Raw genomic sequence first — 25416 nt, forward strand, 5'->3', positions numbered from 1 at the left:
CAGATACTGTTTACAAACGTTGAGAAAATCTTGAGACCCAAAATTCAGCTCTTTCAGATGTCTGGATTCCCAGGTTACGAGTTATGCAGCTTCATTTCAAAGAATCCCTCCATTTTGACTCATAGCTTGAAGAAAACATTGTCCCCTCAGTTGAAGCTATTAGGAAAATTGTCTACGACCAGAAAGATTTTATTCTTGTTTTGCACAGATGTGGCTGGATACTCCCAAAGTACAAAAGAATTATGGAGAATGTCGTCTTCTTGGAGAGTTGTGGCATTCTTGGACTCATCTTTCATTGCTACTCAAACTTCATCCAAGGCTTTTCGTTGCACAGCGGTCTACTATTGAAAACAATGTTTCTCGAGCTGTAGACTTGGGTTTCCGTGAAAATTCAAGAATGCTTGTCCATGCAATTCATACATTAAGTTGTTTGAGCGATAAAACATTTGAGAGAAAGTTGAAACTAATTAATTGTTTTGGTTTTTCGAAGGATGAGGGCCTGCAAATGTTCAAGAGAACCCCGACTTTGTTTAGAACATCAGAGAAGAAGTGAAAGTTGGAATGAAATTCTTCTTGCATACAGTTATGTTGCCCAAGTCAGTCTTATTCACCAGCCTAAGATTTTAATGTACAACATGGAGGATCGCGTGCTTCCTCGATATTAAGTCTTCCAACTGTTGAAATCAAAAAATCTCTGCAAGAAAGTCCCCAGTTATATTCATGTGTTGTGCTTGTCTGAGGAGATGTTCTTGGACAAGTATATATCACAGTTCAGAGAAAATGCAGAGGAGTTATTAGTAGCATACAAGGGTCATTATCTGGAGGCATAACCATACCTTCAATTCTGTTTTTCACTCTTCCACAGGGTTCTAATACTGAAATTATTTAGATAGTGTTGTGCATAACCATGGAATGTCTCATTGTAGTAATGAAGATGGCTCGTTTATTGTATCTGTTTATTGATTATGCATCTTCTTTCCCATGGTAATTTGGTGGTCATAAGAACCTTGGAAGATCCACACGAAAATAAGCAATCCACTTTGACTGCTCCTTTAAAGAGGTATGCAGAGTATACTTTTCTTGATCTTGTTGACTTGTTCCCCAGCTGGGATACGCTCCAATGTTGAATTGTAAAATTAGCCTGTATTCATCTTCCAGCACCTTGTTTAGCTTTAAATCGCTGAGCATTATTAGACTGTTTCTATGTTGTGAATTATGTAAGTTAATTTGATTAGTCAAATTTGTATGTGCGTAAGTAGGATTGATATCGAGTTTCCTTTACTCCCTTCCACCTTCTACTATTGAGAGAGAAAAAATCAAGAAGAACGTGGGTTGCATTAGTAAATCTTAGGTGGTACTTGAAAGTTGAAACATTGAGACATTATTATGCTGCTTTATTGTCAACGGTTAAGACTGCTTTTTTTTAATGGCTTTTCAATGAGGGACTAAAGGTATGCATCACTGCTTTCACTTGTTTATCACTGGAATATATTTGGTAGTATTTGAACTAAGCTAAAAAATGCCAAAATATAATCCTTCAACTGCAGCTGCAACAAATCTTCTTACAATCTCTTTCCCTTACAAGATGGACCATTCTTTGCTGTGACAGTTTCATCTTGTCACCTTGCAGTGGCCCTCCAGCCCCATCTTATGATTTCCTGACTCAACAGCTAAACCTGAAAACAATCAAGAAGAGTTCATATTTTGTATATTAATTCTGATGCATTATCTTTGAAGGTCCGTCTCATGATATTTTGTATCACTCTTCTGCAGGGTTGTTATATTATAATAGATAAATATTACAAGAGACAACATATGTGTATAAGGACACACATTAAAAGAAATAATTATCTATTTATTTTAAAAATCAAATAATTTTAAAAATAATCTTTAGAATACATACCGTGGGTTAAATCGATTCAATATAGAATTCGAGCATTTTAGAGATTTGTATGAAGATTTTAAATTTAAAAACTAATAATACTATTTACGAACTAAAATAATAATTTATTAGATATTTAAGGTTAGAGTTGAAATATATTTTTATTTTACGGTAAATCAGTTTAATAATAAATCAAATGAATAAAATAATTATTCAGAGAAGTAATACTTTAAACATAATATATTCTTAATAATTTATTAAATGACCAACTAATTATAAATTCTAAAATTATAAATTTAATATAATAATAAAAAAAAATATTACTTCTCTAAATATAGGGAGCCCATTAACTATAATACAGTAACATTCGCAAGAAATTTTTTTTGTTCTAGTCTCTAAAATACGCCATTTCAAAGTATAGTTTATTGTTAACTCTACTTGGTTACATAGTGAACTGATTTTCAAGTCTTTTATTAATGGTGGTAAATTCAAACCCCATTACCATTATGAAAAAGCAGATAAGTTCTTGCATGTGATTGTTAGGTGTAATAAAGTAGTTTCGAACCTTAGTGTAGTCAAAGTTCTCTCTAATAACAACCGTCCCACCTTAAAAAAACACTTACGGGAATCATAAAAGCTGGTCCAGTATTTTGAATTTGAGTCAAAATAACTGGTTCTAGAAGTGTCAAGTTTGGTACATAATGGTTTGTTTTCTAAAAGATGGTGGTAGTGACATAAATCAGCGGTGGAACCGGGAAGAGTAAATGGTATAAGAAAGAAGAAATCTTTGGCGTGAGTTGAAAATTAGAACTTTGTTTCTTTCGAGCTGCATGACTTGGACTCGCTTTCCCCCCTCTCTTTCTGTCTTTTGTGAAAGAACATGACAACGTTAAACTATCTATTAACTGAGATAAATGTGGAAGCAATACTCAACCAGCAACGTTAGATTGAGATAAATTTAACTACGGTTGATACACTACACCATGAACATGCAAAAATAAAATTCCAGAAACATATTCGTTTTAATGTTTGGTATGGTAGGAGCCACTTACATTCTGGCTCTCTGATCGTAATTTAAAATTCAACAAGTGCGATGAGTTGTTTAATTTCCACATAAAGACACACGAATAATAATTACCCATAACCACATAAGCATCTTATATATATGGGAATGATGTGATTCTTGCAAGCTGCAACTGAAACTTTTGTTTATTTCGCCAATTCTGAAGAAGGGTCCTCTTGGAATCTGATACCATCTAGCTGCTCCATGGAAAACTCTCATGTTTGTGAGGGTGGGAGAAGAAGATACTGATTTTTTATGAAAGAGATAAATGTTTATGTTTATTTTTTTTTGCTTTTTATTATGATAATAACAGATAATTAAAACAGCAGTATACAATACTAACCATAGAATTATCAAGTACTTAAAGAAAATCTCTTCCTTTTATTTTATTTCCTTGAGAAGATTAGGACTAAGCCGTCAACTTTGGCCATGGTTCAATGTTACTGTATATACATCAGTACTTGGTTGTTTTGGAGTTTGACACCATTATATTCCGTGGAAAATTAGAAAAAGCTCTTCTTAATCGCTGTTCAGAATCTTAACTGGATAGCTCCTACGAAAAACAATTAGTCCTCATACACATACCTATTAAAACATGTCACTATTTCTTTCTTATTTTAGTTCATAATCTTCCATTTACACCCTCATAACACACTATAAAACAAGTTACACCAACTCAACTTATAATCATTTGAGCTTAACCAAGTTTGTCGAGAAACCATATACCTTGCATCGAACACTTTTCAAACCAACCTGCATCATGGAACAGGAACTCATCATGTTCCAAGGTTCATGGAAAGGCAACAAGAGTTGCTTCAAGTGAAGCTGGATATGATCCAAGGATGAGGTGGCGTGCTGCTAATCCAGCAGTAGAGACCACACGCGCTTGGAAGGGACAACATGGTCGTGCGGCGAACTCAGATAACACCTCACTTGATAACGATGAAACTTTCAACAGTTTCATTCGACGTGCCAAGGGTAAACTTAGAACCGTGTCCCACATCGGTCGGGAGCAGAGCAACGTTACACCTGTACCACTACGAGATGATGACGAGGCTAATGCTAGGGATACCTAAACGACCAGTTTTCGAATTTTATCAAGAGTTCGAAGAAGAAGTTGAGAAGTACATCAAGCATGAGGAAGCATGGTTCCTTCAACAGACGGTGACCATTGATAAACCAGGGAACCTCAAAGAGAGTGATTTGACATGTGGGTCCATCCAATATTCTGTTATATATACTGCATGAAAATAAGATCCTAAGCCATGCAAGCATTATTATACTTTACATTTTTTTCTATTTCAAGCACAGTAAATGTGAAATGTTTATTTGGGGGGAATAATTTCGACTGGTTTATTGTTTGTTTGTAAGAAATTAATATACATTGATGTTTTGTCTTTAATGAAAGGTTTCTGATTAATCTGTAGTGTTTTTATTGAAAGAATAATTAATATCAGTTTATTAACAGGAAGGATCAGAGGGCAGCTATATATAGGAAATGACTAAATGAACATACATACCTGCATTAGACCCAACACCTCTACTTCTTCACCGACTTTAATACGCCTTGTTCAACACGGCCAGTGGCAACTGTTCCACGTCCCTTCATCACAAATGAAAAATATAAAGCAGCTGAAATGATGGAAACCATTGCCCCCATATTTATTTATGTCCATACAATCCAATATATGTAATGAAACAAATGCAGATTTTGAGAGAACTAAGTGTTGAAAATAGAAATTTTGATATTCTCTTTAAGGAAAAAAAAAACAATTATATGAGACAACAGTTTTTAAAGCACTATGTTAAGATTTAAATTACCACTGCGTCATATCATTACAAAGAGCAAGGCCGTAACAAATGCTACCTCCTTTCCTTTTTATTCTTCAAAAACCCTAGACCGAATTAAGAATTTGAAATTTAAGATTTTGAAATTTTATCCTTCACCTAACTAGAGATTTAGAAGAACAAGAAAGAATTTGTTAAAGTGACCACAGTTACAAAGATGACCGGTATTATAAACATCTATTCCACATATGCTCCAGTGTTCATAATCCCATCTGCTTATGATGTTAAGCACATCAATAATTGCTGTAGTTTGAGTGAACTGAAGGAGCATATAAGGAATTTAAAGCAATTTTAACGTAAACAGAATAGTAATAAATAGTACTTCTTAAACAGTGTCGTTACCTAAACGGTGTTTATACTGGAGCAGATGGAAAGTGATAGAACATGATAAAAACACAAGACTTACATTACAAATTGTAACACTTTTATAACTAGGCCATCTTTACTTCAATGAATCTGCTTTCTTCAAAAATTAACCCAAAAAATAAAGTTCAGGTCATTTTACCTGAATTGAGAACACATCTTCAATTGGCATTAGGAAGGGCTTGTCAAGTTGGCGAACAGGGTCAGGAATGTATGCATCTACAACATCCATTAATTTTAGAATGGCCTGTCTTCCAATCTCGTCATTTGTACCCTGTAAAGCAGACAACGCTGAACCTCTAATGATCGGGATTTCATCCCCAGGGAACTTGTAGAAGCTCACTAGCTCTGCAAAAAACATTATCATAAAAACACATTTTAGCAAACACAAAGATTACAGAAACTTAAGCAGGTTTATTCATTTTCTGAGCATGGACAAGAGAAGAGAAGCCTTAGAGAAACACCCTACCACGTAACTCCATTTCTACAAGCTCTAACAACTCTGGATCATCAACAGCATCAACTTTATTTAGAAAGCAAACAAGAGATGGCACACCAACCTGCATAATACATTTAAAGATAAAATATGTCAATCTAGAAGTAAGGAGAAAGGTGTAGACGTTCTAGGTATATATATACAAACCACATCAGTAGAATACCTACTTGGCGAGCAAGAAGAATGTGCTCCTTGGTTTGAGGCATTGGTCTATCAGGTGCAGATACAACAAGTATACCACCATCCATCTGGGCAGCTCCCGTAATCATATTCTGAAAAAAAAAACAGACAATTATAAAGCATACAGTGAACAAGAATTAATTTGTTATTTAAACTAAATAAAACCATTAGATAAACCATCTAGTAAGTACATCAAGGCAAGCTGGAATGCTAAACCCACCAGCATTCATGGAAAATAGGAATCTGACAAATGCAGCTGTTGCCAATATACAGTGTAATCAATACCTATAAAATATATTTTGTTACAAACTAATCTACTTCCAAATTCCTAGCATAAATTTTCCATCTCATTTTGAAAAGAAGGTCAGGCTACACAAGCACCAAAATATGCTAAATTCCACAATTAACTATTATACAAGGTAAAATTGCTTAATTTTGTTCGCCACAACTTAGCCACCCAGCTTCCGTTAGGCAATTGATAACTCCAATAAAAAAAAACATTCTTAGAGAAACTAAACCAAATTCGAAAGCTTACTTTAACATAATCCGCGTGTCCAGGGCAGTCCACATGCGCATAATGTCATTTTGCAGTCTCATACTCCACATGAGCCTGAAAACCGAAATATAGAGCAAGCATACATATCAACAGAAAACAACACAATCGATTGCAAGACCAAAAGAGTGTGATTCCATACCGTTGCAATGGTGATTCCTCTCTTCTTCTCTTCAGGAGCCTTGTCAATTTCATCAAAGGCCACAGCCTTAGCCTTCCCTTCATCCGCAAGCACCTGATCAAACCTAATTGAGTAATAAACACCAAAACATCCACCTCAACACACATTTAAACAAAGAGTGAATCAAGACCTTGGTGATTGCCACAGTTAGCGTGGTCTTCCCATGATCCACGTGTCCAATAGTTCCGACATTAACGTGAGGCTTCCTGCAAAGTCAAACAATAAGATGAACAAAACAAGTAAAAGACATACTAATAACGATTACTGTTACTTGTATATTTTAAATTTTGCGACGAAAAAGAGAAAGCAAGAGTGTTACGTTCTGGTGAAAGTTGCCATGGATCTCCACCATGGATTGGAATTGAAAGAATAGAAGGAGGTGGAGGTGGAGTCATTGGGAGTAGAGAGAGGAGAACGAGATACGAAAGAGTGGATTTGAGAGGCTAAGGGGAAGAGGCGGCGAGAAGTGGAAGAGGAGTGTCTGAGAAGAAGAGTGGCCATTGAAGAAGTGATGAGGAGAATGAAAATCCCTAACTATGGAGTACAGAGGCGAGGGTTTTAGGAGAAGGAAGACAAAAGCGAAGAGCAGTGAGTGCGAAGAGCGAGGGTTTTAGAATGGGCGCCCGACACCGACCCGTCATATTCGTGCGGCCCAATTCGAGCACTCTCATAATGTTTCGGAGCACATACATACTTCTTTTTTTCTGTTACAAATGTTTTTTTCTTCTTGCTCCGACAGAAAATATTTGAAGTGATTTTTATCTTATTGACTTAATTTAAAGTTTTAGATAAATGAATTAATTCGTGTCTGGTTTAACTTATTTAGTTAAATGGTATCTTTTGGTAAATTTTAGGTATATTTTATGAGAAATAATTATGTTCGAGGTAGAAAAAATTATATATTAGGACAGGGTTATTCTGGTTCAAAAACTGACCATTTTTCTCTTTATTTTATTTTTTTTATGAAAATGCATTAACTTGTGATAAGTATAAATAAAATGAATAAATAAATTAAAAGATAATTTATGTAATATAGGTTTTACTTGTTTGTTTAGTATAGATGCTTTATATTCAACTTTTTTCATTTTGAGTCAACTCTAATTTTCTTTTCTTATTTTTTAAACGAATGTATAGATAGGAGTTTTATACTTTTAGTCGGTATTTCCTCTTTTGAATTTTTAAACGAATGTATATAATTGTTTCTTTGCTTAAAATCATTTGCTTTTGTCGATGAAATCATATAAAATAGTTACGTATTGTTGCTCTTTTGTAATCAATAAAATATTTTCGATTTTAATGTTGTGATACTTTTCAATTAAATTTGTTTTTTAAGAAACTTTTAAAGGACAATGTTCTCTTTGCATCTTTTACTCCTTATCAATCTTTGTTAGTATACTTTGACTTCAATTGAAGGGAGCCTAATGGTTGATTGGATGATTCAATTTCTATTTTAAACTCTCCATTGGTTGATGGAAATATCATGGTGAAAGAAAAAAGAAAAATTTAATGATGGGAAGTTGCTTGATGATGGACAATCTCTATCTTGTACTTCTAAGATTTAGTTTTAGACATGTTCCTACAAAACTTAAGTGCTCATATTTTTGCACTATTATTTTGGTAGACTTCAAGATTTAATAATTTATAATATTTTTGTTGATGTTAATTTTTATTGTATATTTTCTTATCATACATATTAATATGTATGATACAAAAAATATGTAATAAATATCAATATCAACAAAAATACTATAAGTTATTAAATTACAAATTAAAACTTGATATAATGTATCAACTTATATTGAACTATGGATTATTTATAATATTATATATTAGAAAAAATGGTTAAAATTGAATTCGGATATATATATATATATATATATATATATATATATATATATATATATATTAATAAATAAATAAATAAAGGTTAAAGCTTCTAACTAGAACCTTAATCATGCAAAAAATTGTGTTAGGTGTACAAACATATTTAATATTTATTTTATATAACTTAAATCTATATTTACCTGTATTTTTCTATTATATTTTCTTTTTTCCTTTTAATTTACAAAATTATTATCTCGTTTTAATATGATTTTTATTTTATATGATGGTGAAAATAACTATTCTTGTTTTTGTTTTTTGTGTATAGCTTTTTGTTCTCGATTCATTTGAACATATACTTTGCTGGTTGGATTTGTTATTTTGAGCCAATTCCTTCGAGAAATTGACTTTCATACGAATCTTTGAAAACATGAAACAAATTAAAAGTAGAAAACAATTTATAAAATGTAATAGTTTTGCTTCGTATTGTTAATCACTTTGACTATACATTTCACGACAGTGAATTGAAATTAATATTATCATTTTTAAAAACACTTTATGAACAATATTGATATAGTACAATTCGGTTAAAATAGTATAGTCCAAATTAAAATTAATATAGTTTGATTCAAAAGTGTAATTAGAGAAAATGTTTGGTTCATAACAGTTGGTTCATATCGTTGTTCGGTTCACTAAATTCAGTTTAGTTTGTTAGAATAAAAGACAATTCAATTCAATTTGTTTGAATAAAATTAACGAAAATTTGTATGAATTAAATATAAAATATGTGACAATAATACTGACTTTGTATGTGGTAATGACACTTGCTTGACATATGACACTGCCATGTGTCATAATGTTGACTTGGATGTGAACAATTTTTTAAAATTTTTTAAAAAATTTGAAAAATAAAAAAAATCACGAAATGACACATGATTGTCGTTGTTCACTTTTGGTTAACAATTTAAATGTCGTCACAAAAAATAATCAAATTGATCATAATTTATACAAATTAATATTTTTTTAACTTAAAAAAATAAAATGATATTTTAACACATAAAAAAAGTCACATCAGATTATAAGAGAAAATTGTCAAAATATCATTGTCCTTCATAAAAATATGACCAAATCGAAGAAAGAGAAACGAAACTTGGGACAAATGATGTCTTTAAGAATAAAAAAAATAATATTCTCTTCCCCCGACCTCTTCACCTTTTATCTACAACTTCCCTCTTTTCTTCAGAATTTGCTCATTCCTCGTGCTCGTTGGAAGGTGTTGCGCTTTCCTATCACACAAAGGTGTTGTCTTCTTCCGGTGAAGTGTGGGCTGGCTTACGTTTGTGTGATGTCCGAAATTACCCATATCCTCGATTAATCCGGTTGGGCTGAATCCAGCCAAACCCGAATGTTGCTTAGCTCTAGGTGCAGAGCTGAACTTAGGGTTTTGTTGTTTGTTCCTTGGTCTTCTATCAATCCAACACATTTGATCCTTGCATAAACTTGGAAAGCTTAATAATTTAGGAGACAAACATGCTAGTTTATGAAAGCATAAATACAATGTAGGCATACACAAACTTAAACATAAAACATAAACCACAAAAGTGACTAACTCCTAATAAAGCAAATATTATTAAAAAAGTAAAACACCCATGTCACATCATAAAAATAAATAATTATAAATATATTTAAATAATGGTTTAACACATCTCAAGACATCTAATGCATCATCAATATTCTTTGGACAACAATATAAATAATATTAACTACTAAGAATATTTTGTTGTAACGAGTAAACATTGATAATGAAGTATGTCAAACAACAAACCCATCTTATTCATCTTTGGATTGATTTATCATCAACCAAAACAAAACCTTCTAATTATCACATTTTACCATCACATGTATGTAATCTGGCCAAATATTAATTTTCTTTTGGAACAACCAATATTCGCATGATATACATAAACACTGATGTTTAACATTTTTCACTAACTAGGATCATTAACTGCAAAAAGTATTAAACTTGAATATTTTGTTATCTTCTTGATTTAATTTACTCACAAAAAATATTAAACTACCAAAACATTGAATATTTTATTTATACTGAAACTAAATATTTATAGGTATTTATTTTAATACAAAAATTTTATCAGGTTTTTATCTTCTCCCAAGCGCATGAACTAACCCCTAAACGGAATCTCTGCCGGCACACTTTAGAGCAAACCACAGCCATTGACGGCCAAAAAAAGGGCCTGGAAAATCAAATTGCCGCTTGCGAAGCCGCCGTCCCGAACCAGATCGCCGCCGTCGCGAGCCACCTACGCGAACACAACCAGATCGGTGTTGCGAGCCACCTACGCTGCGACGAAACCAGAGCCAGCAGATGTCTCGCGAAACCAGGCTGCCACGATGAACCACCACACGTTGACGAAGCCACGCGTTGCAGAACCACTGCGAATCAGATCGACGACGAGGGCACTTTCTGACGCGAAATCCCCATCACTGCGGCGCCGGCCACCACGCAGCCACCTGCGACGAAAAAAGCTGCCCGGAGAAGACGCGAAACCAGACGCGAACACACCTACATTGCGAGAATCCTCCACCTCCGTTCCAAACAGAACCGCAGGCCACCGTGACAGAAATCGATGTCGATTGCGCCAATGCGACAGCCACCACGGTACCTGCAAAAAACCAGACCAGACAGACCCCCGCGAAGCAACCCACCGTCGACGAGAACGCAACTTCAAGAAAGGGTTCAGTCTTCTTCATCGTGATTTGGCCGTGCTCAATGAAGAAGAAGGGTTTGAAATCCAAGCGAGAGACGAAAGGTTAAAGAAATTAGGGATTTAGGGTTCTTCGAAACCCTTGAGAATCAGATTTGGGGATTATCTTGATTAGGGCTGCCAACGTTTGGTGACTTCAAATTCGAAATAGAAAACCTAAAAAATACGTTGTTTTTTGGTTGATTCTAAACAAAGCATTGATTCATCTACGATCTACGATCACAGAACTAATGCAGTCTCTCAAGTCACACCATGCTGTTTCATCTTCTTTTTTCAATCAATTCTCTTATCAGTCTATGACATTCTTCCTCTCTTTCTCAACCAAAAGTCGTTGCCTACACTTCAACGAAACCACTTCAATAATTGATTACCTGAATTCCGACTTGCAGTTCTCCAGAACCCAGTCCCTTTATGTCTCCAAACGTGTTTCAGGGTGCAGATTCCCTCAAAACCCCTTATCAGTGCTCACTTTCTTCAAACAAATAGGCTTTTCCCAAAGCCAGATTCTCTCCCTGATTCGTCAAAGACCCCAGATACTGTTTACAAACGTTGAGAAAATCTTGAGACCCAAAATTCAGCTCTTTCAGATGTCTGGATTCTAGGGTTACGAGTTATGCAGCTTCATTTCAAAGAATCCCTCCATTTTGACTCATAGCTTGAAGAAAACATTGGTCCCCTCAGTTGAAGCTATTAGGAAAATTGTCTACGACCAGAAAGATTTTATTCTTGTTTTGCACAGGTGTGGCTGGATACTCCCAAAGTACAAAAGAATTATGGAGAATGTCGTCTTCTTGGAAAGTTGTGGCATTCTTGGGACTCATCTTTCATTGCTACTCAAACTTCATCCAAGGCTTTTCGTTGCACAGCGGTCTACTATTGAAAACAATGTCTCTCGAGCTGTAGACTTGGGTTTTCGTGAAAATTCAAGAATGCTTGTCCGTGCAATTCATACATTAAGTTGTTTGAGCGATAAAACATTTGAGAGAAAGTTGAAACTAATTAATTGTTTTGGTTTTTCGAAGGATGAGGGTCTGCAAATGTTCAAGAGAACCCCGACTTTGTTTAGAACATCAGAGAAGAAGTTGAAAGTTGGAATGAATTTCTTCTTGCATACAGTTATGCTGCCCAAGTCAGTCCTTATTCACCAGCCTAAGATTTTAATGTAAAGCATGGAGGATCGCGTGCTTCCTCGATATAAAGTCTTCCAATTGTTGAAATCAAAAAATCTCTGCAAGAAAGTCCCCAGTTATATTCATGTGTTGTGCTTGTCTGAGGAGATGTTCTTGGACAAGTATATATGACAGTTCAGAGAAAATGCAGAGGAGTTATTAGTAGCATACAAGGGTCATTATCTGGAGGCATAACCATACCTTCAATTCTATTTTTTCACTCTTTCACAGGGTTCTAATACTGAAATTATTTAGATAGTGTTGTGCATAACCATGGAATGTCTTATTGTAGTAATGAAGATGGCTCGTTTATTGTATCTGTTTATTGATTATGCATCTTTCTTTCCCATGGTAATTTGGTGGTCATAAGAACCTTGGAAGATCCACACGAAATTATGTAAGTTCTTGCATGTGATTGTTAGGTGTAATAAAGTAGTTTCGAACCTTAGTGTAGTCAAAGTTCTCTCTAATAACAACCGTCCCACCTTAAAAAAACACTTACGGGAATCATAAAAGCTGGTCCTGTATTTTGAATTTGAGTCAAAATAACTGGTTCTAGAAGTGTCAAGTTTGGTACATAATGGTTTGTTTTCTAAAAGATGGTGGTAGTGACATAAATCAGCGGTGGAACCGGGAAGAGTAAATGGTATAAGAAAGAAGAAATCTTTGGCGTGAGTTGAAAATTAGAACTTTGTTTCTTTCGAGATGCATGACTTGGACTCGCTTTCCCCCCCTCTCTTTCTGTCTTTTGTGAAAGAACATGACAACGTTAAACTATCTATTAACTGAGATAAATGTGGAAGCAATACTCAACCAGCAACGTTAGATTGAGATAAATTTAACTACGGTTGATACACTACACCATGAACATGCAAAAATAAAATTCCAGAAACATATTCGTTTTAATGTTTGGTATGGTAGGAGCCACTTACATTCTGGCTCTCTGATCGTAATTTAAAATTCAACAAGTGCGATGAGTTGTTTAATTTCTACATAAAGACACACGAATAATAATTACCCATAACCACATAAGCATCTTATATATATGGGAATGACGTGATTCTTGCAAGCTGCAACTGAAACTTTTGTTTATTTCGCCAATTCTGAAGAAGGGTCCTCTTGGAATCTGATACCATCTAGCTGCTCCATGGAAAACTCTCATGTTTGTGAGGGTGGGAGAGGAAGATACTGATTTTTGATGAAAGAGATAAATGTTTATGTTTATTTTTTTTTGCTTTTTATTATGATAATAACAGATAATTAGAACATCAGAGAAGAAGTTGAAAGTTGGAATGAAATTCTTCTTGCATACAGTTATGCTGCCCAAGTCAGTCCTTATTCACCAGCCTAAGATTTTAATGTACAACATGGAGGATCGCATGCTTCCTCGATATAAAGTCTTCCAACTGTTGAAATCAAAAAATCTCTGCAAGAAAGTCCCCAGTTATATTCATGTGTTGTGCTTGTCTGAGGAGATGTTCTTGGACAAGTATATATCACAGTTCAGAGAAAATGCAGAGGAGTTATTAGTAGCATACAAGGGTCATTATCTGGAGGCATAACCATACCTTCAATTCTGTTTTTTCACTCTTCCACAGGGTTCTAATACTGAAATTATTTAGATAGTGTTGTGCATAACCATGGAATGTCTCACTGTAGTAATGAAGATGGCTCGTTTATTGTATCTGTTTATTGATTATGCATCTTTCTTTCCCATGGTAATTTGGTGGTCATAAGAACCTTGGAAGATCCACACGAAAATAGGCAATCCACTTTGACTGCTCCTTTAAAGAGGTATGCAGAGTATATTTTTCTTGATCTTGTTGACTTGTTCCCCAACTGGGATATGCTCCAACGTTGAATTGTAAAATTAGCCTGTATTCATCTTCCAGCACCCTTGTTTAGCTTTTAAATCGTTGAGCATTAATTAGACTGTTTCTATGTTGTGAATTATGTAAGTTAATTTGATTAGTCAAATTTGTATGTGCGTAAGTAGGATTGATATCGAGTTTCCTTTTACTCCCTTCCACCTTCTACTATTAAGAGAGAAAAAATCAAGAAGAACGTGGGTTGCATTAGTAAATCTTAGGTGGTACTTGAAAGTTGAAACCATTGAGACATTATTATGCTGCTTTATTGTCAACGTTTAAGACTGCTTTTTTTTAATGGCTTTTCAATGAGGGACTAAAGGTATGCATCACTGCTTTCACTTGTTTATCACTGGAATATATTTGGTAGTATTTGAACTAAGCTAAAAAATGCCAAAATATAATCCCTTCAACTGCAGCTGCAACAAATCTTCTTACAATCTCTTTCCCTTACAAGATGGACCATTCTTTGCTGTGACAGTTTCATCTTGTCACCTTGCAGTGGCCCTCCAGCCCCGTCTTATGATTTCCTGACTCAACAGCTAAACCTGAAAACAATCAAAGAAGAGTTCATATTTTGTATATTAATTCTGATGCATTATCTTTGAAGGTCCGGCTCATGATATTTTGTATCACTCTTCTGCAGGGTTGTTATATTATAATAGATAAATATTACAATAGACAACATATGTGTATAAGGACACACATTAAAAGAAATAATTATCTATTTATTTTAAAAATCAAATAATTTTAAAAATAATCTTTAGAAATACATACCGTGGGTTAAATCGATTCAATATAGAATTCGAGCATTTTAGAGATTTGTATGAAGATTTTAAATTTAAAAAACTAATAATACTATTTACGAACTAAAATAATAATTTATTAGATATTAAAGGTTAGAGTTGAAATATATTTTTATTTTTACGGTAAATCAGTTTAATAATAAATCAAATGAATAAAATAATTATTCAGAGAAGTAATACTTTAAACATAATATATTCTTTAATAATTTATTAAATGACCAACTAATTATAAATTCTAAAATTATAAATTTAATATAATAATAAAACAAAAAAAATATTACTTCTCTAAATATAGGGAGCCCATTAACTATAATACAGTAACATTCGCAAGAATTTTTTTTCTTCTAGTCTCTAAAATACGCCATTTCAAAGTATAGTTTATTGTTAACTCTACTTGGTTACATAGTGAACTAATTTTCAAGTCTTTTATTAATGGTGGTAAATTCAAAACCCCATTACCATTATGAAAAAGCAGATAAGTTCTTGCATGTGATTGTTAGGTGTAATAAAGTAGTTTCGAACCTTAGTGTAGTCAAAGTTCTCTCTAATAACAACCGTCCCACCTTAAAAAAACACTTACGGGAATCATAAAAGCTGGTTCAGTATTTTGAATTTGAGTCAAAATAACTGGTTCTAGAAGTGTCAAGTTTGGTACATAATGGTTTGTTTTCTAAAAGATGGTGTTAGTGACATAAATCAGCGGTGGAACCGGGAAGAGTAAATGGTATAAGAAAGAAGAAATCTTTGGCGTGAGTTGAAAATTAGAACTTTGTTTCTTTCGAGCTGCATGACTTGGACTCGCTTTCCCCCCCTCTCTTTCTGTCTTTTGTGAAAGAACATGACAACGTTAAACTATCCATTAACTGAGATAAATGTGGAAGCAATACTCAACCAGCAACGTTAGATTGAGATAAATTTAACTACGGTTGATACACTACACCATGAACATGCAAAAATAAAATTCCAGAAACATATTTGTTTTAATGTTTGGTATGGTAGGAGCCACTTACATTCTGGCTCTCTGATCGTAATTTAAAATTCAACAAGTGCGATGAGTTGTTTAATTTCCACATAAAGACACACGAATAATAATTACCCATAACCACATAAGCATCTTATATATATGGGAATGATGTGATTCTTGCAAGCTGCAACTGAAACTTTTGTTTATTTCGCGATTTCTGAAGAAGGGTCCTCTTGGAATCTGATACCATCTAGCTGCTCCATGGAAAACTCTCATGTTTGTGAGGGTGGGAGAGGAAGATACTGATTTTTGATGAAAGAGATAAATGTTTATGTTTATTTTTTTTGCTTTTTATTATGATAATAACAGATAATTAAAACAGCAGTATACAATACTAACCATAGAATTATCAAGTACTTAAAGAAAATCTCTTCCTTTTATTTTATTTCCTTGAGAAGATTAGGACTAAGCCGTCAACTTCGGCCATGGTTCAATGTTACTGTATATACATCAGTACTTGGTTGTTTTGGAGTTTGACACCATTATATTCCGTGGAAAATTAGAAAAAGCTCTTCTTAATTGCTGTTCAGAATCTTAACTGGATAGCTCCTACGAAAAACAATTAGTCCTCATACACATACCTATTCAAAACATGTCACTATTTCTTTCTTATTTTAGTTCATAATCTTCCATTTACACCCTCATAACACACTATAAAACAAGTTACACCAACTCAACTTATAATCATTTGAGCTTAACCAAGTTTGTCGAGAAACCATATACCTTGCATCGAACACTTTTCAAACCAACCTGCATCATGGAACAGGAACTCATCATGTTCAAAGGTTCATGGAAAGGCAACAAGAGTTGCTTCAAGTGAAGCTGGATATGATCCAAGGATGAGGTGGCGTGCTGCTAATCCAGCAGTAGAGACCACACGCGCTTGGAAGGGACAACATGGTCGTGCGGCGAACTCAGATAACACCTCACTTGATAACGATGAAACTTTCAACAGTTTCATTCGACGTGCCAAGGGTAAACTTAGAACCGTGTCCCACATCGGTCGGGAGCAGAGCAACGTTACACCTGTACCACTACGAGATGATGACGAGGCTAATGCTAGGGATAACCTAAACGACCAGTTTTCGAATTTTATCAAGAGTTTGAAGAAGAAGTTGAGAAGTACATCAAGCATGAGGAAGTATGGTTCCTTCAACAGACGGTGACCATTGATAAACCAGGGAACCTCAAAGAGAGTGATTTGACATGTGGGTCCATCCAATATTCTGTTATATATACTGCATGAAAATAAGATCCTAAGCCATGCAAGCATTATTATACTTTACATTTTTTTCTATTTCAAACACAGTAAATGTGAAATGTTTATTTGGGGGGAATAATTTCGACTGGTTTATTGTTTGTTTGTAAGAAATTAATATACATTGATGTTTTGTCTTTAATGAAAGGTTTCTGATTAATCTGTAGTGTTTTTATTGAAAGAATAATTAATGTTAGTTTATTAACAGGAAGGATCAGAAGGCAGCTATATATAGGAAATGACTCAATGAACATACATACCTGCATTAGACCTAACACCTCTACTTCTTCACCGACTTTAATGACGCCTTGTTCAACACGGCTAGTGGCAACTGTTCCACGTCCCTTCATCACAAATGAAAAATATAAAGCAGCTGAAATGATGGAAACCATTGCCCCCATATTTATTTATGTCCATACAATCCAATATATGTAATGAAACAAATGCAGATTTTGAGAGAACTAAGTGTTGAAAATAGAAATTTTGATATTCTCTTTAAGGGAAAAAAAACAATTATATGAGACAACAGTTTTTAAAGCACTATGTTAAGATTTAAATTTCCACTGCGTCATATCATTACAAAGAGCAAGGCCGTAACAAATGCTACCTCCTTTCCTTTTTTATTCTTCAAAAACCCTAGACCGAATTAAGAATTTGAAATTTAAGATTTTGAAATTTTATCCTTCACCTAACTAGAGATTTAGAAGAACAAGAAAGAATTTGTTAAAGTGACCACAGTTACAAAGATGACCGGTATTATAAACATCTATTCCACATATGCTCCAGTGTTCATAATCCCATCTGCTTATGATGTTAAGCACATCAATAATTGCTGTAGTTTGAGTGAACTGAAGGAGCATATAAGGAATTTAAAGCAATTTTAACGTAAACAGAATAGTAATAAATAGTACTTCTTAAACAGTGTCGTTACCTAAACGGTGTTTATACTGGAGCATATGGAAAGTGATAGAACATGATAAAAACACAAGACTTACATTACAAATTGTAATAATTTTATAACTGAGGCCATCTTTACTTCAATGAATCTGCTTTCTTCAAAAATTAACCCAAAAAATAAAGTTCAGGTCCTTTTACCTGAATTGAGAACACATCTTCAATTGGCATTAGGAAGGGCTTGTCAAGTTGGCGAACAGGGTCAGGAATGTATGCATCTACAACATCCATTAATTTTAGAATGGCCTGTCTTCCAATCTCGTCATTTGTACCCTGTAAAGCAGACAACGCTGAACCTCTAATGATCGGGATTTCATCCCCAGGGAACTTGTAGAAGCTCACTAGCTCTGCAAAAAACATTATCATAAAAACACATTTTAGCAAACACAAAGATTACAGAAACTTAAGCAGGTTTATTCATTTTCTGAGCATGGACAAGAGAAGAGAAGCCTTAGAGAAACACCCTACCACGTAACTCCATTTCTACAAGCTCTAACAACTCTGGATCATCAACAGCATCAACTTTATTTAGAAAGCAAACAAGAGATGGCACACCAACCTGCATAATACATTTAAAGATAAAATATGTCAATCTAGAAGTAAGGAGAAAGGTGTAGACGTTCTAGGTATATATATACAAACCACATCAGTAGAATACCTACATGGCGAGCAAGAAGAATGTGCTCCTTGGTTTGAGGCATTGGTCCATCAGGTGCAGATACAACAAGTATACCACCATCCATCTGGGCAGCTCCCGTAATCATATTCTGAAAAAAAAAATAGACAATTATAAAGCATACAGTGAACAAAATAGGAATCTGACAAATGCAGCTGTTGCCAATATACAGTGTAATCAATACCTATAAAATATATTTTGTTACAAACTAATCTACTTCCAAATTCCTAGCATAAATTTTCCATCTCATTTTGAAAAGAAGGTCAGGCTACACAAGCACCAAAATATGCTAAATTCCACAATTAACTATTATACAAGGTAAAATTGCTTAAATTTGTTCGCCACAACTTAGCCACCCAGCTTCCATTAGGCAATTGATAACTCCAATAAAAAAAAACATTCTTAGAGAAACTAAACCAAATTCGAAAGCTTACTTTAACATAATCCGTGTGTCCAGGGCAATCCACATGCGCATAATGTCGTTTTGCAGTCTCATACTCCACATGAGCCTGAAAACCGAAATATAGAGCAAGCATACATATCAACAGAAAATAACACAATCGATTGTAAGACCAAAAGAGTGCGATTCCATACCGTTGCAATGGTGATTCCTCTCTTCTTCTCTTCAAGAGCCTTGTCAATTTCATCAAAGGCCACAACCTTAGCCTTCCCTTCATCCGCAAGCACCTGATCAAACCTAATTGAGTAATAAACACCAAAACATCCACCTCAACACACATTTAAACAAAGAGTGAATCAAGACCTTGGTGATTACCGCAGTTAGCGTGGTCTTCCCATGATCCACGTGTCCAATAGTTCCGACATTAACGTGAGGCTTCCTGCAAAGTCAAACAATAAGATGAACAAAACAAGTAAAAGACATACTAAAAACGATTACTGTTACTTGTATATTTTAAATTTTGCGACGAAAAAGAGAAAGCGAGAGTGTTACGTTCTGGTGAAAGTTGCCATGGATCTCCACCATGGATTGGAATTGAAAGAATAGAAGGAGGTGGAGGTGGAGTCACTGGGAGTAGAGAGAGGAGAACGAGATACGGAAGAGTGGATTTGAGAGGCTAAGGGGAAGAGGCGGCGAGAAGTGGAAGAGGAGTGTCTGAGAAGAAGAGTGGCCATTGATGAAGTGATGAGGAGAATGAAAAGCCCTAACTATGGAGTGCAGAGGCGAGGGTTTTAGGAGAAGGAAGACAAAAGCGAAGAGCAGTGAGTGCGAAGAGCGAGGGTTTTAGAATGGGCGCCCGACACCGACCCGTCATATTCGTGCGGCCCAATTCGAGCACTCTCATAATGTTTCGGAGCACATACATACTTCTTTTTTTCTGTTACAAATGTTTTTTTCTTCTTGCTCCGACAGAAAATATTTGAAGTGATTTTTATCTTATTGACTTAATTTAAAGTTTTAGATAAATGAATTAATTCGTGTCTGGTTTAACTTATTTAGTTAAATGGTATCTTTTGGTAAATTTTAGGTATATTTTATGAGAAATAATTATGTTCGAGGTAGAAAAAATTATATATTAGGACAGGGTTATTCTGGTTCAAAAACTGACCATTTTTCTCTTTATTTTATTTTTTTTATGAAAATGCATTAACTTGTGATAAGTATAAATAAAATGAATAAATAAATTAAAAGATAATTTATGTAATATAGGTTTTACTTGTTTGTTTAGTATAGATGCTTTATATTCAACTTTTTTCATTTTGAGTCAACTCTAATTTTCTTTTCTTATTTTTTAAACGAATGTATAGATAGGAGTTTTATACTTTTAGTCGGTATTTCCTCTTTTGAATTTTTAAACGAATGTATATAATTTTTAAACGAATGTATATAATTTTTGTTCTGAATTCGTGGAATGCATGTGGTGAATCTGTCAATGCTTAATTTACAGAGTAATTGCATGTGTTTTGTTTAAGATACGTTCATGCTTAACGTATGTAGCTTGGCTGTCACGAATTTAAGGATGTGTGCATTGCTTAATTGCATAATGAAGCTAGATTGTAATTTTCGCTTAGTGAATTATTATCTAGTGGATTGAGACAAGGCAGGGTTGGTGTTAATTTGGTGGCCTATGATAAGTGAAATTGCGTTTGAATCAGGGATGTCAATACGGTTTTAGTCACTGTAGCATTTAAATTAATCTATTGATTAGCATTCTGAATCTGTCTGCCAACCCCCCTCCCTCCTGTGTTTTATTGTTGTGTTCATCTGGAAAATTGGCTTTGAATGAAAATATTGGTCGTTGGGAGACGACTTGGTTCAGTTTCATGTACTGCATTTAATATGTTTTAATTTGGTGGGGTACGGCCTCTATCAAATTTGGCGCCGTTGCCGGGGACCAATCGTTTCATTCAAAGTAAAATTTTCAGTGTGTTTGTGTTCTGTGTTTTGGTGTGTGTGTAGTTCAAGTGTGGTTGAGTTGGTATATGTTCATTGTGATGTTAATGTTGTGTTAAGTTCAGTGTCTGTTTCCATTCCTGTGTGTTTCTGTTTAGTGTAGTGAATAGTGTCGCGGCGCGCATGAATAGTGTCATTTGTAGTAGTGAATAGTGTTTGAATAGTGTCCGAATCTGGCATTTAACTTCTGGATTTTTGTTTTGGTAGCTACGGAGCTTGTTTTAACTTGAAATTTTTTTCCCCACTTCTAAGACGTTGAACTTGATAGGAAAAATAGCTAGAGCAATTGGTATGGTCTGAGTTAAGAGATTCAAAAAAATTTTGGACTGATTTTAAGTGAAACTTCAAAGGACCATAACTTTTGCTCTGGTTATCATGTTTTTATCTTCTCCCACGCGTATGAACTAACACCTAAACGGAATCTGTGCCGGCACACTTTAGAGCAAACCACAGCCATTGACGGCCAAAAAAAGGGCCTGGAAAATCAAATTGCCGCTTGCGAAGTCGCCGTCCCGAACTAGATCGTCGCCGTCGCGAGCCACCTACGCGAACACAACCAGATCGGTGTTGCGAGCCACCTCCGCTGCGACGAAACCAGAGCCAGCAGATGTCTCGCGAAACCAGGCTGCCATGACGAACCACTACACGTTGACGAAGCCACGCGTTGCAGAACCACTGCGAATCAGATCGACGACGAGGGCACTTTCTGACGCGAAATCCCCATCACTGTGGCGCCGGCCACCACGCAGCCACCTGCGACGAAAAAAGCTGCCTGGAGAAGACGCGAAACCAGACGCGAACACACCTACATTGCGAGAATCCTCCACCTCCGTTCCAAACAGAACCGCAGGCCACCATGACAGAAATCGATGTCGATTGCGCCAATGCGACAGCCACCACGGTACCTATAAAAAACCAGACCAGACAGACCCCCGCGAAGCAACTGATGAGTCATTATTTTCTTCTATTCCACTAGCCTTTGTGCACCCATTAGACAGTTGATTAGTGCTTAATTGTTCATCATTAGAGTGTTTTTCATCTGTTGGGCTTTATTGGGCCACTGTTCCGAATTTGGACTAATTTCACATTATTTAGCCTAATTTTTTTTTTTAATTATTTTTAGGTATTTGGGTGAAGCAATTTTGGAGCTTGGACATTAATAGTTAGTTGAAGAAACTTTCCACATCATTGCCACATCATTTCCATGTCATTTCCACGTCAGCAAAGTCAATGGGTCAACATTTGAGACCCATAGTGGCATTTTTCTAATTCTGCGGCTTATAATGGCAGTTTTATAATTCTGAGTGGCATGGGTGATATGACCACGAATTAGGTCTGCATGAGAAGAAGGCAGCCGCTCATTCATCTTCAACCTCTCTTCAAAACCTCCATTTTCGTTCTCCAAGCTTCCATGGACGTCCCCCTTGCGGTTTTTCACGTTTTTGGCTCATTTTTACTGTTTTTATGCATATTTGACAGCACCCATTGAGGGTTTTACTTTTGGAATTCGTTTTCTTGGTTGGGCAGTTCGGTTTGTGGATTTTATTGACTTGGAACAATACCCATTCATGGGGTTTTCGCATTTATATATGATAACACTGTTTTGCATTCCATTTAAGCTTTGAAATCTCAATTTTTGCTCTTAAATTGCGTTTTCAGATTTGAAGGGTTCTTGGTTCTTGGTTCTTGGTTCTGATTTTTGTGATTTTAGTTTTGAAGTGTTTAATTACTCATTTCCATGTCTAGCTAAATTCGTGTATTGACTCCTTGATGAAAAATGCAATGAAGCTTTGAGGTTGTGCTTGTTTTGTGAAATCTGCCATGTTTTTGTTCTGAATTCGTGGAATGCATGTGGTGAATCTGTCAATGCTTAATTTACAGAGTAATTGCATGTGTTTTGTTTAAGATACGTTCATGCTTAATGTATGTAGCTTGGCTGTCACGAATTTAAGGATGTGTGCATTGCTTAATTGCATAATGAAGCTAGATTGTAATTTTCGCTTAGTGAATTATTATCTAGTGGATTGAGACAAGGCAGGGTTGGTGTTAATTTGGTGGCCTATGATAAGTGAAATTGCGTTTGAATCAGGGATGTCAATACGGTTTTAGTCACTGTAGCATTTAAATTAATCTATTGATTAGCATTCTGAATCTGTCTGCCAACCCCCCTCCCTCCTGTGTTTTATTGTTGTGTTCATCTGGAAAATTGGCTTTGAATGAAAATATTGGTCGTTGGGAGACGACTTGGTTCAGTTTCATGTACTGCATTTAATATGTTTTAATTTGGTGGGGTACGGCCTCTATCAAATTTGGCGCCGTTGCCGGGGACCAATCGTTTCGTTCAAAGTAAAATTTTCAGTGTGTTTGTGTTCTGTGTTTTGGTGTGTGTGTAGTTCAAGTGTGGTTGAGTTGGTATATGTTCATTGTGATGTTAATGTTGTGTTAAGTTCAGTGTCTGTTTCCATTCCTGTGTGTTTCTGTTTAGTGTAGTGAATAGTGTCGCGGCGCGCATGAATAGTGTCATTTGTAGTAGTGAATAGTGTTTGAATAGTGTCCGAATCTGGCATTTAACTTCTGGATTTTTGTTTTGGTAGCTACGGAGCTTGTTTTAACTTTAAATTTTTTTTCTCCACTTCTAAGACGTTGAACTTGATAGGAAAAATAGCTAGAGCAATTGGTATGGTCTGAGTTAAGAGATTCAAAAAAATTTTGGACTGATTTTAAGTGAAACTTCAAAGGACCATAACTTTTGCTCTGGTTATCAGGTTTTTATCTTCTCCCACGCGTATGAACTAACCCCTAAACGGAATCTGTGCCGGCACACTTTAGAGCAAACCACAGCCATTGACGGCCAAAAAAAGGGCCTGGAAAATCAAATTGCCGCTTGCGAAGTCGCCGTCCCGAACCAGATCGTCGCCGTCGCGAGCCACCTACGCGAACACAACCAGATCGGTGTTGCGAGCCATCTCCGCTGCGACGAAACCAGAGCCAGCAGATGTCTCGCGAAACCAGGCTGCCATGACGAACCACCACACGTTGACGAAGCCACGCGTTGCAGAACCACTGCGAATCAGATCGACGACGAGGGCACTTTCTGACGCGAAATCCCCATCACTGCGGCGCCGGCCACCACGCAGCCACCTGCGACGAAAAAAGCTGCCTGGAGAAGACGCGAAACCAGACGCGAACACACCTACATTGCGAGAATCCTCCACCTCCGTTCCAAACAGAACCGCAGGCCACCGTGACAGAAATCGATGTCGATTGCGCCAATGCGACAGCCACCACGGTACCTACAAAAAACCAGACCAGACAGACCCCCGCGAAGCAACTGATGAGTCATTATTTTCTTCTATTCCACTAGCCTTTGTGCACCCATTAGAAGTTGATTAGTGCTTAATTGTTCATCATTAGAGTGTTTTTCATCTGTTGGGCTTTATTGGGCCACTGTTCCGAATTTGGACTAATTTCACATTATTTGGCCTAATTTTTTTTTTTAATTATTTTTAGGTATTTGGGTGAAGCAATTTTGGAGCTTGGACATTAATAGTTAGTTGAAGAAACTTTCCACATCATTGCCACATCATTTCCATGTCATTTCCACGTCAGCAAAGTCAATGGGGTCAACATTTGAGGCCCATAGTGGCATTTTTGTAATTCTGCGGCCTATAATGGCAGTTTTGTAATTCTGAGTGGCATGGGTGATATGACCACGAATTAGGTCTGCATGAGAAGAAGGCAGCCGCTCATTCATCTTCAACCTCTCTTCAAAACCTCCATTTTCGTTCTCCAAGCTTCCATGGACGTCCCCCTTGCGGTTTTTCACGTTTTTAGCTCATTTTTACCGTTTTTATGCATATTTGACAGCACCTATTGAGGGTTTTACGTTTGGAATTCGTTTTCTTGGTTGGGCAGTTCGGTTTGTGGATTTTATTGACTTGGAACAATACCCATTCATGGGGTTTTCGCATTTATATATGATAACACTGTTTTGCATTCCATTTAAGCTTTGAAATCTCAATTTTTGCTCTTAAATTGCGTTTTCAGATTTGAAGGGTTCTTGGTTCTTGGTTCTGAT

General features: G+C 35.6%; 1 protein-coding gene and 1 pseudogene across 1 annotated transcript; both read right to left on the minus strand.

Annotated features, from left to right (window-relative positions):
* Positions 1 to 3735: 3735 nt before the first annotated feature.
* On the minus strand, positions 3736 to 7082 carry LOC114171415 (annotated as a pseudogene).
* A 9639-nt stretch (positions 7083 to 16721) lies between these two features.
* LOC114171416 (elongation factor Tu, mitochondrial-like) lies at positions 16722 to 20074 on the minus strand. Its single transcript, XM_028056458.1, has 10 exons — positions 19878 to 20074; positions 19689 to 19764; positions 19520 to 19612; positions 19360 to 19434; positions 18912 to 19016; positions 18718 to 18808; positions 18391 to 18596; positions 17556 to 17639; positions 16840 to 17187; positions 16722 to 16787 (listed from the first exon to the last, which is right to left on the minus strand). The coding sequence occupies exons 1-10, from the start codon at positions 20057 to 20059 to the stop codon at positions 16722 to 16724; spliced, it is 1326 nt and encodes a 441-aa protein (XP_027912259.1). The 5' UTR covers positions 20060 to 20074.
* Between the last annotated feature and the right edge of the window lie 5342 nt (positions 20075 to 25416).

Source organism: Vigna unguiculata, unplaced genomic scaffold (genome assembly GCF_004118075.2).
Source record: "Vigna unguiculata cultivar IT97K-499-35 unplaced genomic scaffold, ASM411807v1 contig_255, whole genome shotgun sequence".
Taxonomy (NCBI): Eukaryota; Viridiplantae; Streptophyta; class Magnoliopsida; order Fabales; family Fabaceae; genus Vigna; species Vigna unguiculata.